The sequence below is a fragment of the Periplaneta americana genome, chromosome 9 (assembly GCF_040183065.1).
Source record: "Periplaneta americana isolate PAMFEO1 chromosome 9, P.americana_PAMFEO1_priV1, whole genome shotgun sequence".
Lineage (NCBI taxonomy): Eukaryota > Metazoa > Arthropoda > Insecta > Blattodea > Blattidae > Periplaneta > Periplaneta americana.
The window spans coordinates 17,664,776-17,680,564 of NC_091125.1; the positions used below are offsets into that span (position 1 = coordinate 17,664,776).

Consider the following 15,789-nt stretch of genomic DNA (forward strand, 5'->3'; position numbering starts at 1 on the left):
TAAGCTAAGGTTCCATAATTAGAAATGGGTTCATATTAAACGCCTTCACTGTCATATAACTTTGTAATAATCTTGTTGTTACCTTGTAGAAAACACTTTAAAGCATTCAGGTAATTCCATTAAGAAGGCAAGTTCACAAATCCATTTTTTCATTTTTCACTTATGATACAGACTTTTCTTCTTCCTCCGTGAACGATGATGTTTCCTCCCTCAGTTCAAAGAACCTATCCAATAATTTGCCACGACTTAGTCACCGCACTTTACTATATTATGACAGATCGCTAAGAAATAATTTCATGGGATAAATTAACGCTTTTCACTTTGTCCCTTAGACTCCTTATTACACCCGTTTTACTTCCAACCATGGAATGAGCACCATTGCTTGCCAAGGATATAAGTTTATTCCAAGGGAGTCCAAAATAATTTCTACAGCCTCTACATGAAAATATCGGAACCAGTAGTAGTATCTTTTATGAGAACAATATATAAGAAGTCTCCTTAACCTAAAGGTTTTCAATAGCGCCTCTTACAAAAATCACCAGTTGGGGATTATCGCTCACATAAGTATTTTCATCTACTGCCAAAGAATAACAAATGAAAGACTGACAAACAATTACTAATTGCACCTGAACGTCCTTGGCTAGACCTCGGATGGGATGCATCATAGTGGAAGGACACAAACTGATAGATTCGAACTCCTACACTTGTTGTGAGAAAAATTCTTCAGTTATAATTAAACATTCTTCAAATTTTCAATCTTTAAAAGGTTTCTAATATTTTACTATTACAAGTGAAATTTTATAACTGAGTCGCACAGCCGATTCACTAACATTGTGATCTTAAACAACTTCTAGCTCAGTTTCCTTGAATTGTTGAATTAATGCTGCACGCTCTTCTCTTTGTATCTGCCATATTCGTTCCTGTTAGTTGTATAATGCATCTGTAAGTTGTATTTCTTCAGTGTGGCCTACGTTTTGAAGTGTTTTCTGCTTCTTACATCTCTTGTTTGAATGGATGGCAAGAACCGCCTCTGTTCACTACAACACAACGTCACAAACTAGTCCTCTGCCTGGTACAGTAAGCACGCATCAGCCAAGCACTGCCCACACCCGCTCATACGCGAGTTGATGATCACTGATCTAAAACTTTCAAGGTCTAAGCAGAATTAAAAAAAAAATGTTAAAAAGCAATTATTCACACATTTTTCGGTTCTTTGGTGAAAAATGCAACAGTGAGGTGCCAGAACTCTGACAGATTACTAATATTTTAAAGGCAAAGCCTGATATTATAGTTATTTTTGTCTTTAGAGTTCCCTTACCACAATGAAAACACAACATTACTTTGCACAGTCAAGATCTGTTTGAATTATGCCTGAATCTATAATCTCGAAAGCTCTATAATTGGGATTTTTATGACTAGCACTTGTTGTAGATGGAACAGATTCTACCACAGGTGAAGTTCTTTGTTATAATATTTCCATATTTTCAGTTTAAACCCATTCTTCACTGTTTTTTAGGTTAGGTTTTCACCATTTCTTTATCAAAACCCTAGATTTATTACTCTGTTTAAAGGGTCTTTTGCCCTTGTTACGGAAATTTTTCAATCTTTTCATCAAATTTTACAATTATTTACCCTACTAACATAATATATTCTATTTTCACTGAACCAACATGTATTATAGGCCTACCGGTAGGCTGTATTCACTTATTTTCTTATATATAACTTACAGAGAGTTCTTATACAGAACAGTCCCAGGTAGTAATGTTTCAACGGCTTAATGACAGTAGTGCAGAGCACCTGTCCTGAGGGAGCTAAGCGGTAAGGAGTGGAGTGGGACTTGTCAGTGTAGAGAAGTATGCACAGACTTGTCAGTACACCTGACCACTTGCCATCCTACAACAGATTTGTTGGAGGTTGGAGTGGGACTGGTCTGCATGGGAACTCTCTGTAGGCCTATACATTCCTTTATACTACTTACAAATGGTCAAATACACTAAAATAATATTATTCTATCTACAACACGTACTAACAGACGAAAGTTTTGTAAACATACCAGTGACAGATCACACACCATCGAACTAAAACCCCAATATGTTTTCCTTCATTGCTGGACAGCACAGGATTATCTTGTTATGTAGGATTGCCATATATTTTTTATTGAAATCCAGAATACATTCATTATCGACTTGTTATACTGCTGAAATTCTGTTCTAGGTTATATATTTTTTAATGCTCATACTGATTCTCCTAATATTACAAAAGTAACCTAAAATTATTTTAGGGGGAACTTCCAGCTTAACTGATACAAAAAACAGATATATTTTATTTTGTCCAAAATCTGGAGTACAGAATTTTCTCTTTTTGTCTGTGAAAGAATTTGATAAATTCCTAAATTAGTTTCCGAGCTATGGCCCAAAATATGCACCAAGAGAGTTCTAGTCAACACCACCTGTCTGTAAGTTTGTCGCTTGTTCTCTGAAAGTTAAAATTTTTTTAAATTTTCAAACCATTTCCCTCATAATGAAGAAACTATTAAAGATAATTGCATGAAATTTTACGTGGATGATATATATATCATGATCCAAAATGTAAATTAATATCTTATTACTAATAGAAGAAATAAAAAAAATATTTGAATGAAAATTTTCAGGAAAATTTAAAAAATTTAAAAATTACTAACTACAGTAACACTACAAATAATTGGATGATATTAATTCACACTGCTGCCACAACCTACTGGAACAGGATGGACACAAGAGTTTAAAAATACTTTTAAAATTGTGGGAGCTAAGGGGGAAATGATGTTTGGTTGTACAAAAAAAGATTCCAAAATTTCGAAATTTTAAGATATGGCAGAAAAAATTTTTATTTCAAGTAGTGGTTTTTGTGAATGAAGATGTGAATAAAAACCTTGTAAATGTTCAGCTTATTTCATTAAGGGATACATCAATCAATCTTCTTAATGTATCCAGCTGTTTGCTGACAACAGTCTATTCAGTTGTTTTTCACGAGAAATGAGAGGTATTTTGATCGGTGTTCATTATAGATGCCTGTTGCTAGTAGCCAGAGGTGGGGTGTAGTCAATATATACTGCAGGGCTGTGTCTTCTGCAACTGGTACTGATGATTTTAATTTACTTCTTTTGTGGTTTATGGATGGACAGTATAGAAGAATGTGTTCCAGATCTTCATCATGATTATTACACCACAGACAAGTAGGATTATCAGAAATGTGAAATCGGTGTAGGTATAATTGAGTGGCAATGTGACCTGTTCTGGCTCTTGTTAAAAATGTTTGAACATGTCTGGGCAAGTTTTTGTACATTTCCAGGTCATTTGGTTTCTTTTGTACAGACTGTAAAATTTTTCCTTTGTCAGAAGAGAGCCAATTGTTGATCCATAGGTTTGTAAAATGAGACTTTACTGAAGCAAAGAACCATATAATGAGACAAAGAGGCAAATATAATACCAATAGGATTGAAGTGTGCGTCAGTTCAATGCAGAAGCAAAATCCATTCTCTGTAATATAAAAAATGAGGCTAAAAAGAATAAATTCATTAAGGGATACATGAGAAAATTAAAAAACAAAAAGTTTACTGGTACAACTCTCGCAAAAGATTTGACAACCTCGCAACTGTTGAGATTTAAAACGCAGGTACTGGTTCCTGGTCAGGCATAAAGTCCACTTGCAAAACATTTCTCTCTGTCAGTCGTTCGCTCGCCAATAGGTGCTTGTAGTGAATCTCTTTGTGTTCCTCTAGGGAAGTTTTATGTATAGATATTCAGTGATAGCATTTATAAGTGTGTGCATGTATTATTATGAATATTATTGATTATAATAATTTGAATTACTAATGTAATCATAATTAATTTTTACCTGAAGGGAATATTGATAATGTGACATAATTAGGAATATTAAATCCAGACGTTTGAGATGAGCAGGGTATGTAGCACGTATGAGCGAACCCAGAAATGCATATAGAGTGTTATTTCGGAGGCTGGAGAGAGAAAGATCTTTGGGGAGACCGAGACGTAGATGGGAGGATAATATAAAAAATGGATTTGAGGGAGGTGGGATATGATGGTAGAGACTGGATTAATCTTGTTCAGGATAGGGACCGATGGCGGGCTTATGTGAGGGCAGCAATGAACCTCCGGGTTCCTTAAAAGCCATTTGTAAGTAAGTTGTTGTTTTCTCATGCCAGGTGTTTGACAATAAAGTCATTTAACCTCTTGCACTCCAATATTTTTCAAAGATATTGTCATGGTCAGCCACTGAAGCACAGATTTTGAGGTGTTCAGAATCCATTTCTTGATTTGAATTGCACAATGAGCAGTTAGGGGATTGATATAGTGCAATTCTATGCAGGTGCTTGGCCAAACAGTCATGGCCTGTTGCCAATCTAAAAGCAATTACAGACGATTTGCGCTGTAAATTGGGAATTAACTGTGGATTATGATGCAGAGAGTTCCATTTTTTCCCTTGAGATTGTGTTATCAAATTTTGTTTGTTGAAGTCTAATTTTTGTGAAACTAAAAAGTAAGTGATGACAGAAATCTGACAACTCAAGAAATTTTTTTTAAATATGAACAACTGCAGTCTGTTCTTTTTTGTTCATGGCTTTTTTAACACTCTGACTGAAATAAACAACTTGTTCGTTAGGTGAGTGCAGTGGTGATATTCGGCCAGCTCGCACCAGTATTGACGAACCGGTTGTTAAAATATTTCTAGGTAATATTTGGAATTACCATGGGCATATACTGTATATGTTTAACATACACGAGAGAACTGATTGTTAAACTTTTTGAATATCACCACTGGGTGAGTGGTATTGTATAAACCCAGATTGCTATTTTGAAAACAAGTTGTTGAATTCAAGGAACGAATTGAGATGTGCAGCAATCATTCTTTCCATATTTTCCATATCTGGCTTGTCAGAGAAATAGGTCTGTAGTTATTAATATTAGATGAAGTTTTACCTTTCTTCAAAATGGGTATAATACTGGTAATGGTTTTCTTTTTCAGTTAGCAGATCCTGGTACTGTAAAACGTTCAGTATGGTTTTAAGACTTGTCTCCAAGGTTCTTGATAAATTCTGAATGAATTAAATCTGGACCAGAGACTTCATTGCATTTAAGAGTCCCAATAGCTGCATCTAGTTCATGAATTGTGAAACTAGCAACAAACACTTCTCTTGTGTTCATGCAAACACACTTCTTTTGTTCACCTTCATATTTTTTTCATGCTTTTTTCTAACTTTTTGTGAGTTGTTGTGATTCTATGTATTATTGCATATGTACTTAGAAAGGCATTTTCAATAACCTGGGGGTCTGTTAGTTGTGTATTTTTGTAAATTATAAGTGAGTTACTTGGTGGATTACTCTTTGTGATATTAGATATAAATTCGGGTAAGCTTTTATACCATCTTTTCTATAGACCATTTTAGAGATGAAATTGTTAAAACTTTGCCTTTTGGCTGAGAGTACTTCTTTCTTAAATGTGGCCACTTTACAAGCTTCCAATCTATAAAATTGTCTCTATTACTGTTCTCTTCTGCTTGTTTTCTGGCTGAATCACGAGCTACTTTTAATGTCATTGATTCTGGTTCATGTTAACACTTTGTTTAAAAAATTTATAATTGTTTAAATACACGTTAAAAGTGTTAAAATTTTTTAAAAAGATTATGTACCTTAGACAGACAGCCCGTTTTGATGCCGGTTCTGCATCATCTTCAGTATCCTACGAACTACTGATGTTCCTGTTGATCTTGCATACTGCCATTTGCATTCGTCAGTTGTAGGGGTGGGGGTGAGTTGCTCCTATGGTGGGGGTGTTTGTTTGTGTGCTATGTATCATGATGTCGAATAATGTGTGGGTATTGAACTGTAATTGTGTATTAAGTATACGAGGCCTGTCTAAAAAGTATCCGACCTTTAGCCAGAAAAAATATTTCAAACACCTGACGGGGTTGGGACCCTAATCCCCTTCAAAGTAGGCCCCTTGTGCTTGCACACACTTAGCCCATCGATCCTTCCACTGCCAGAAACACCTCTGGAAGTCTTCTTTTGGAATGGTGTTCAGCTCCGTCGTCGCATTCCGCATTATCTCTTCTCTACTCTCAAAACGGGATCCTTTCAGTGGTGTCTTCAATTTTGGAAACAACCAGAAGTCGCAAGGAGCCAGGTCTGGAGAGTAGGGAGGTTGGCGAACGGTTGTAATTCCATGTTTGGCCAAGAAAGTGTGGATCAATTGGGATGAATGTGCGGCGGCGTTGTCGTGATGCAAGTGCCAGTTGTTCGCTGTCCACATGTCTGGTCTTTTGCGCCGAACTGCATCACGGAGTCGCCGGAGAACATCGTGATAGTACTCCTTTGTCACCGTTTGTCCTTCCGGTGCGTATTCGTGATGCACAATTCCACGGACATCAAAGAAAACAGTCAGCATCACCTTGATTTTGCTTCGCACCTGCTGCGCTTTCTTCGGCCTTGGAGACTCGGGATGCTTCCATTGCGACGACTGTCTTTTTGTTTCTGGGTCGTACCCGTACACCCATGACTCATCTCCAGTTATCACGATGTTCAGAAACCCAGGATCAGTGTTGGCGGTGTCCAGAAGGTCCTGTGCAACGTCACGACAGAGGTCTTTTTGTTCCGGGGACAACAACTTGGGCACGAATTTCGCAGCCACTCGGTTCATGTTCAAATCATCACGCAAAATTGCATGTGCAGAATCTTTACTCACTCCAATCTCTTCGGCAATCTCCCGCACGGTCAAACGACGATCTGCCATCACCAAATTTCGCACCCTCTCAACAGCGGCTCCACTCCGAAGAGTTTGGAGCCTGCCACAATGCTGCTCACTCTCCGCTGATGTGCGGCCATCTTTGAGTCGGTTGAACCACTCCATAATTTGTGTTACACCCATCACATCTTCCCCAAACACCTGCTGAATCTTACGAATTGTTTGACTTTGAGAATCACCAAGCTTTAGACAAAATTTGATGCAGTATCTTTGCTCAATTCGTTCAGTCATCTATGTATGGACCTATCAAATTATATATGTGATAAATCAAATACTGAATAATTATGAATTAGCAATAATAACTGTATATCGAAGTTTTTCATACTATTCTATTTATAACTTCATGTTCCTGTTTTGGTACGTTCCACTGACTGTTCCATTAAACGTTTGTCATAAACGCAGAAAATAAAGCCTTATTTTTACCGTGTGAGCAAAACATATGTGTATCTTATTTGCCGCCTTCCATACAAGATAAGACATGTTGGTGAGGTGACCTTGTACTGTGCTTCTATTTATTACGAGCGTATCACGACCGATCTTACCTCACTCAAGGGTGCGACACTCGACCAAGTTCAAGCGAGCGATTTAACTCCAATGCAGCATTCTGATAGCTATACTGTAAATATCTATTAATTTGAGAAAAATTCGTTCCAGCACCTGGAATCGATTCATTGATTATTCAATGAGGATGGCGAGACCTCATATAAGAATATATATGTACCGGTAGGCTATATGAGCCTCAAAAGCCTCTTAAGAGCTTAGTCACTGACAGATATTCCCCTCAGAATTTGTCATTTGAGCTCAGCACGTGGAACGGCCAGGCGCTACATGCCCAGCAGAGTAGGCGAACTGTCTGGTCTTGCCTAGGCTCTCTGCCCTGATCATGGAACCTGTATGTAGTTTCGAAACGTTAGAAATGTTAGCTCCAGGACATAGTGCAATATCCAAATCACATTCACCGTGAAAACCTAAAAAACACATATAATTTAGGGTTATATAGAAGGTCTAACTCCAAACTTGTTAGCAGAATTTTTGTAATGTGACATTGTTTATGCATTGCCAAGTAGAGACAAATGATACTTTGGAGAAATTGCATTAATGCAATCTAAAGTATAAATGAATTCAGAACTGTGTTTTGTACATGTCGAAATGGAAATTAAATAAAACTTGGTTTAATGTAACATAGTAGCAGCAGCAGTATCTATTGCCCAGACACTTGGAAGTTCTCCATTCACCTTCTAACTTTGCAGTATAATTTAGAGTCCGAATCCAAAAAATCTGATGCCAAAGCTGGACATTTTCGTAAATGTTCTTGATTCATCAAAGAGTCTTCTAGATTACACAGGATGCATTTTGGTGAACAAAAAATTTCAATTTTAAACAGGATGCTGCAAACAGTCATGACCAGTTAGCATCCGAAATTTTGCTACTGAATCATGTCGAAAAGAATCAGATACCTTATATATTCTTTTTCAGTAAGTAATACTGACCAAGATTTATTATTACTGTTTTCTTAAAATTTCTTCAGAATTTTGATTTGAAATTTAATTTTAATGTAACATAACATGACTTAAAATACAGATTAGCCCAAAAAAAGTATACACTGTTTGTTTATAAATAACTTAAGAACAAATTCAGATAAAATTCTCATTTTCGGGGAAATTGTAGCTTAATGGATAGGTCGAAGAGGTGCTGTCGAGTACGCAGCACAGTCCCCAGACCTAACACCAATTTCTACATATGGGGGACCCTAAAGGATGTTGTTTATTGGGAAACGTGAGCTACACTGGATGTGCTACGAGAACAAATCAAAATTTAACGTCATGTGCAGCTATGACACTGGACACATTACGGAACTTAGTTCGTGGAGCAGTTCAGCGGCATCAATAGTGTTTGGATGCTGATGGTGGTCACTTCGAACACCTACATTAAGCTACAATTTCATGAAAAACGAGAATTTTTTCTCAATTTGTTTCACTGTTTTAGGACCCCATCTTCTTTCATTCAGAGCAGAACTAAGTACAGATCTAATACTTTTCTTCTTAGGCATAATTTACAACTTATCCAACTAAATAAAACAACGATAAATAAACTGAACACTACAACTATACTTATTTCACTATTTTTAGGTCTATGTAAATGTTTCTGTGTAAATGAGACACTCAGCAAACGAATATAAACCCACAACACAAAACTAAACACTCAACTAACGATTATAAATGCACAAAACACACCAAACAAGGCTGCAGGCCGAGTTTGATAACCAGTCTACTATTGTAATATGAAGTTACGACATGTGTACCGTACAAAGTTTCATCTGCTTTGATAAAAAAAATAATGTAAAATTGAATATTGTCTAAATGTAAAATTTTTATTGCCAGCTATATACATTTGCTTTGTAGGTGATCGATTCATATAGAGGGCCTTGTACGAGAAACATTTGAAGCTATATACATTTGCTTTGTAGGTGATCGATTCATATAGAGGGCCATGTACAAGAAACATTTGAAGAATGTTATTATTGTCGGTACTGTCACCATGACTATTTATAAATATAAGTGTCAATGGTATTGCATTAACAGCTGTACTGATTTATTAATTCCAACAAAATCGTGACAGAGGTATGAAGAGGAATATAAGAAGTTTGAAGAGTGGTGTAAAAAAAAAAAGTAGAGAATATTTCTGAAAAGTTTATGCTGGAATATTTTTCAATGAAAAGTGAAAAGAAGAAATCAAGTTCTCTGTGGATTCATTATTCTATGCTGCGGTGTACGGTATCACTGAAGAAAAACGTGGACATCAATCAGTAAGTAGACACAATAATTGTTAGCTTTTTAAAGCAAAAAAGTGAATTGTGAAAATGTTATCATTAATGTGTATAACAAATAAAAAGCTTACAAGGACAAGGATCCTGCTGATCCAAAGTTGCACTTGGGCATGGGTTAGATTCCAGCTTGTGCTCATTACTGGTAGTTTTTTCCGAGGTTTTCTCCAACCATAAGACGAATGCGAATGTCAGGTAATCTATGGTGAACTCTCGGCCTCATCTTGCCAAATACCATCACGCTATTACCAATACAATCAATGCCAAATATCCTAGTAGTTAATACAGGGTCGTTAAATAACCAACTAAAAAAATTGCAGAGAGCAATCAGAGTAGTATAATGAAGCATTAATGGTTGAAGTGTTGATGAAAATTTTTAATGATGGTGGTGGTAGCAGTATGTGTAAGAAAAGTAAATAGTTGGTGTACTATGGTTGATGTTTAAGAAAGTACGAAGTTAATACAATGCTAATAGTACCTCCCTCATGCCAATAACTCTGCTACAAAAAAGAATAATACAATTATGCCTTAATAAACTCTTGATTACCCTTCAGAACTGTTGTATTCAGGATTTAAAATATTTGACTTCCATTAAATTTATAACAATGTATTATTGAATTTCGTACATAAAAACCGAAATATATTTAATTTATATTCACATAAATCAGTGATTTCAATTGATGCCCACAGGAGCAAGCGCGTGCTTTAGAGCTCAGGAGACCCTGAGCACTTTACAGCTGAAAGGAAAGAGACAGAAGAAAGAGGTCGTATATGCCGCTTGGTCGAGCTATGTTCAGGGATGGCCAGCACTGATTCAATAGATAAAGGGAAGAGAACTTATTAAAACTGTATCCATGTTAATTTTTAGATTTGTCTGGAAGTATAAGTGCATTATAAGAATGTAAGTTTTAATTTCAATGTTCACTTTTCACAAGTTTGATTGTTCAAAAGAAATATTTTCTCAACTTTCTTTATAGAAAACTGAAATTTTCAGATATAGGCCTATTTATTTAGTAGCCTTACAGAATGTTTTCGTTAATTTAATATACCGTAAATGCATATTACTGAAGATAGTGTATTGAAAGTTTTGAAAATATTCGCATGGAAATGAATTATTAACAGAGCAACTACTGTTACATCATAAGCAAAAGATGCGTCCCCATGTATTGTAAAAATGTCAGCTCTATAGCTTCAGCACATTTCGAGAAAATAATTTAATATTCTGATGATAGGAAGTTGCTCACCAATAGCACCTTAAAAGCATAATGCGATAAGAGTTTTGTTACGGGATATTAATTACACTTAATCAATTACACTTGTCATGTCATACCCAATCTCTTTTTTTGGGATATCACTTTCTTTATGAATGATGTGTTTCATCCATTTAGTACAGGATAGTTGTACTACTATGGAATTTATGTGAATATTCCTTCTTATCTCTTTATTATGTTATTAACATTTAAAACACAACTGCAATATTAAGAAATTGGTATTAGTACTTTTGTTTTACAGACAATGTAGATAATATCAAACAGAAAGAAGCCATATAAAAATAACGACATAAAATGTCACGTTCTGTTTGAAGTTTGTGCACCACTGTTTTCTTAATCCTAGAGGCTGCTTACTTATGTACACAATCCTTCCTCTTTCCATACTTAGCGCTTGATGTCTGTGCATGACGTCAAGGTCAGAAAAATGCGCTTGCTTTGACATCACTGACAAATATAAAACCAAAAGATCAGAAAACATATATTATGCTTAACAGAACCTAAATGTATCACAGCTGTAGCATATAATCACAGTAGCAACTTCGGTCCAAGGCTTTATAACATACCTTAATAGCTAAATTCCCAAATATACAATTTACTAATGCTCCTTATTTAAAAAATTAAATTAAAAATTGCTGTGTAGAGAGAAAATTTAAAGTTAAATTATTGTGATATGTTTTTTCTTGTTCTTTTTTATTTTTTTTTATTTTTTACTCTGTTATAGTATTTAATAAAATATCTTAACGTTATGTGGAATGCCCTTTGAGCACGAGTATGTAACTTACTCTTTCTGGGGATGCTAGAATGTTTTTATATAAAAAGCAATATGTATCTTTGGTGTGTGGATAAGCTTTAGGGCTTCTACCGCGTTGTCTTGGTGTTATTGGCTGACGTTTCGACCGCTGTGTTGTGGTCATCTTCAGAGCAGAGCATCCAACAACTGCTCTGAAGATGACCACAACACAGCAGTCGAAACGTCAGCCAATAACACCAAGACAACGCGGTAGAAGCCCTGAAGCTTATCCACACACCATGTACACCAGCCGTGGAAGCCTACGCAAACAATATGTACCTTTGTTCTACGAGGGCTATTCATAAAGTAACCGTTTATTTCTTACAAACCTGTGAATGACGTTACAGAATTGGGTTACAATACGTTTGAAATTGTACACTCTAATTTATTTTTCCACACAGTTCCCAGTCACATTGAGACACTTGTCATAGCGTTTGACGAGCTTTGAAATTCTGCAATCGTAGAATTCGGCCAACTTACGACGCTGGTTTTCAACTCTTCGTCATCGTCAAAGCACTTCGAGCCAAGCCACGTCTTCATATGCATGAAGAGATGGTAATCGCTAGGCACCAAATCTGGGCTATAGGGAGGATGATCCAATACTTCCCAGTTGAACTCTTGCAGTTTGGTCGCATTACGACGCACTATATGCAGCCGGGCGTTGCCATGCAGGAAAATCACCCCAGAGCTCAACATGCCACGACGTTTGTTTTGAATGGCCCTTTTCAAGTTTGTTAGTGTGTTACAGTAACACTCAGCGTTAATTGTGGCATTCCTCTCCAAGAACTCCACTAGCAAAATTCCTTTTCTGTCCCAGAACACAGTTGCCATAGGTTTCCTCGTGGAAAGTGTTTGACGACACTTTGTGGGTTTTTTCGGGGAGTGAGTATGGTCCCACTGCATTGATTGAAGCTTTGTTTCTGCATTCACATACGCACCCAAGTCTCATCTCCTGTCACAATCTGATCGAGAAAAGCATCGCCTTCTCTTTTGTAACGCTCAAGAAAGGACAGTGCTGCTCCCATTCGCTAAGCCTTTTGTTCCTCAGAAAGAAGTTTAGGCACTTATCTGGCAGAAAGTTTCCAGTAGCCCAAATCTTTGGTAATCATTTTGTACAGAAGAGTACGACTAAACTGTGGAAAATCCCCACTCAGCTCTGACATGGGAAATCTGCGGTTTGCTCTAACCTTTTCGTCAACCAAACGAATCAGATCTGCATTCACGATACTCGGTCGACCACTTCTCTCTTCATCATGGACATTGGTTTGCCCATTTTTGAACATACAGCACCATCCAATTTTTAACAGTCTCCCGACTTCCGCATTTCTCTTCTCTTTGAGCCTTTTTCTACCTTATTTTTACATAATGTAAAAATTAATTGAAACATTTAATTTTCACATAGTTGAAGGTGATTTATATGATGGATTCTGTTGTTCCAGAGATGGACTGAAATGTGCAGCTAAGCTTATACAAAGAGTGTTTTCTTTTATGAACAGTAAGTGAACATATATATACATACATTCATATATGAGGTCTCGCCAACCTCATTAAATAATCGAGACTACTATTTTTTGTTAGTAGTCAACATGTAGATACCTATTAATTTTGAGAAAAATTCGTTCCATCACCGGGAATCGAACCCAGGACCTCTCAACTCTGCGTGCTGAGCGCTCTTTCCAACTGAGCTATGCCGGGACACAATCCACGGTGCCAGCCAAACTCTCCTCATTATATCATCAATGGCCTGCTACCTGCATTTTAGACATACACTGGTAAGTCTTATATGCAGGAGCACATATTTAAATGACTTTATGGCCAATTTTAACAAGCTTGTTAGCATTGATATATACCTATACTCACATATGAAGTCTCGCAATCCTCAGATGTCCGAAAAAGGAGCGCGACACTTTAATCAAATCAGAACTGCAAATCACAGTCAACTTCAATTACTCATGTAGGAAATTTTTACAATTTGTTTGAAACTATTACGCTAGGTAAAATATCTCAAAATACTTTAATTTAAGCCTAACTGCCAAAATGTAGAATAAAATTGTTTTTAGTGCCGCTAACTGAATTGAATAATTTTTCAATTTTTTAGGTGAAATATTGTAGACCACTTAGTCTCCCATATTTTCTTCAAAAACAGTTGGCAACCATAGCACCAATACTATTTCTACCCAAGTCTTCAACAGAAATCAGAGTGAAAATTCCATGTGCTTGTGTAATGCTCATACATGTTTTCCATCTATTAGGAATATTCACAATTTGTCGCATCTTCAAATAATTCTTTCGACATTCTGTAATATTCTGTGAATTTATCTGGATGCTGTGCTAACTCTACCAATAAAACATTACAAGCACCACGATTTTCAACCAATGAATCCAAAACCTACACCTTTATCTTCGCATTCTTATTATTGCCTATAGCAGGAGATCTTCATCATCCGATGACTCCATACTGAACGACTCATTACATCAAATAACATGGCGTTATGTGTCACGCTCCATGTGCCATGCATCATGTTTCTTGCATCACCCGATGTGTAACGTGCCTAATCGATTTTATTCAAGTTGCGCACCCAAATTATAAAGTACAGCCCACATAGGAATGCAGCAGGTTTACAGCATGAGCTTCATCTGGTTGTAGTGTAATGTTTACTTTTCTGAATGTTACATATTTTCAAATACGAATGTTGTACTTATATTGTACAGGTGATATATTGTTGTTGGTCCAGTGTCTAGGCACTTGACAATAAGTCAATCGCTGTCTTGCACTCCAATATTTTTGTATGATGTTATCTTGTTCTAGCAATGCTTTGCATCCCTGGACATGTTTCACGTTCATTTCTTCATTTGCATCACACAATACATGGGCTGATGTATAAGAAATTCCTATCCTGTGCAGGTGGCTTGTCAAACAATCGTGACATGACTTGTTATCAACCTGATTTATGAGGCCCTTGAGGGATTATCTTGGGGTTAACCATTCAAAATTTCCAGGTTGTATCATTTGCTCCATCCAAATTTTATTGTTTTGGGCAGATCTGAATTTACTTCTGATTAGTTGTTTTACAGAATAATTGTTATTGAATTGTTGTAAAATTTCAGTTTTCTTTTTAGCCAAAAGTCTACTGTTTCATTTCTTTCATGTCACAATGGGAAGGAAACAACTATTTTTTTTCTGTAGTTTAGTTAGATAACGCATCTTTTTTAAATCTTGTAGGCTATTTTAGCCTTTTTCGTGATCTGTTGTAAGATTATAGTCTGTATGGCTGCCCTTCAATCTGATAATTAGAATTTATTTACTCTTTCTTACTTACTTACTGGCTTTTAAGGAACCTGGAGGTTCATTGCCACCCTCACATAAGCCCGCCATTGGTCCCTATCCTGAGCAAGATTAATCCAGTCTCTATCATCATATCCCACCTCCCTCAAATCCATTTTAATATTATCTTCCCATATACGTCTCGGCCTACCCAAAGGTCTTTTTCCCTCCGGTCTCCCAACTAACACTCTATATGCATTTCTGATTCGCCCATATGTGATACATGCCCTGCCCATCTCAAACGTCTGGATTTAATGTTGCTGATTATGTCAGGTGAAGAATACAATGCGTGCAGCTCTGCGTTGTGTAACTTTCTCCATTCTCCTGTAACTTCATCCCTCTTCACCCCAAATATTTTCCTAAGAACCTTATTCTCAAACACCCTTAATCTGTGTTCCTCTCTCAAAATGAGAGTCCAAGTTTCACAGCCATACAGAACAACCGGTAATATAACTCTTCATAAATTCTAACTTTCAGATTTTTTGACAGCAGACTATATGACAAAAGCTTCTCAACCGAATATATTAACAGGCATTTCCCATATTTATTCTGCGTTTAATTTCCTCCCCAGTGCCATTTATATTTGTTACTGTATTTATTTAATCTATATAAGAGATTTTGCAAACATATATGTAAATAGACAGAAATCCATATAGAGTGTTAGTTGTGAGACCAGAGGGAAAAAACCTTTGGTGAGGCCGAGACATAGATGGGGGGATAACATTAAAATGGATTTGAAGGAGGTGAGATATGATGGTAGAGACTGGATTAATCTTGC

General features: G+C 36.5%; 1 protein-coding gene across 6 annotated transcripts in view; it reads left to right on the forward strand.

Annotated features, from left to right (window-relative positions):
* The window catches only part of LOC138705801 (uncharacterized), a 109,898-nt gene that overhangs the window by 57,996 nt on the left and 36,113 nt on the right, over positions 1–15,789 (forward strand). The window contains exon 1 of one of the 6 annotated variants that reach the window (XM_069834446.1): positions 13,318–13,458. The exons of the other annotated variants lie outside the window; for them this stretch is intronic. Coding sequence (XP_069690547.1) covers positions 13,426–13,458 — 33 coding nt within the window. The 5' untranslated portion in view covers positions 13,318–13,425. Of the gene's footprint in view, positions 1–13,317; positions 13,459–15,789 lie in introns of those variants that run through there. 6 annotated transcript variants of the gene reach the window in all.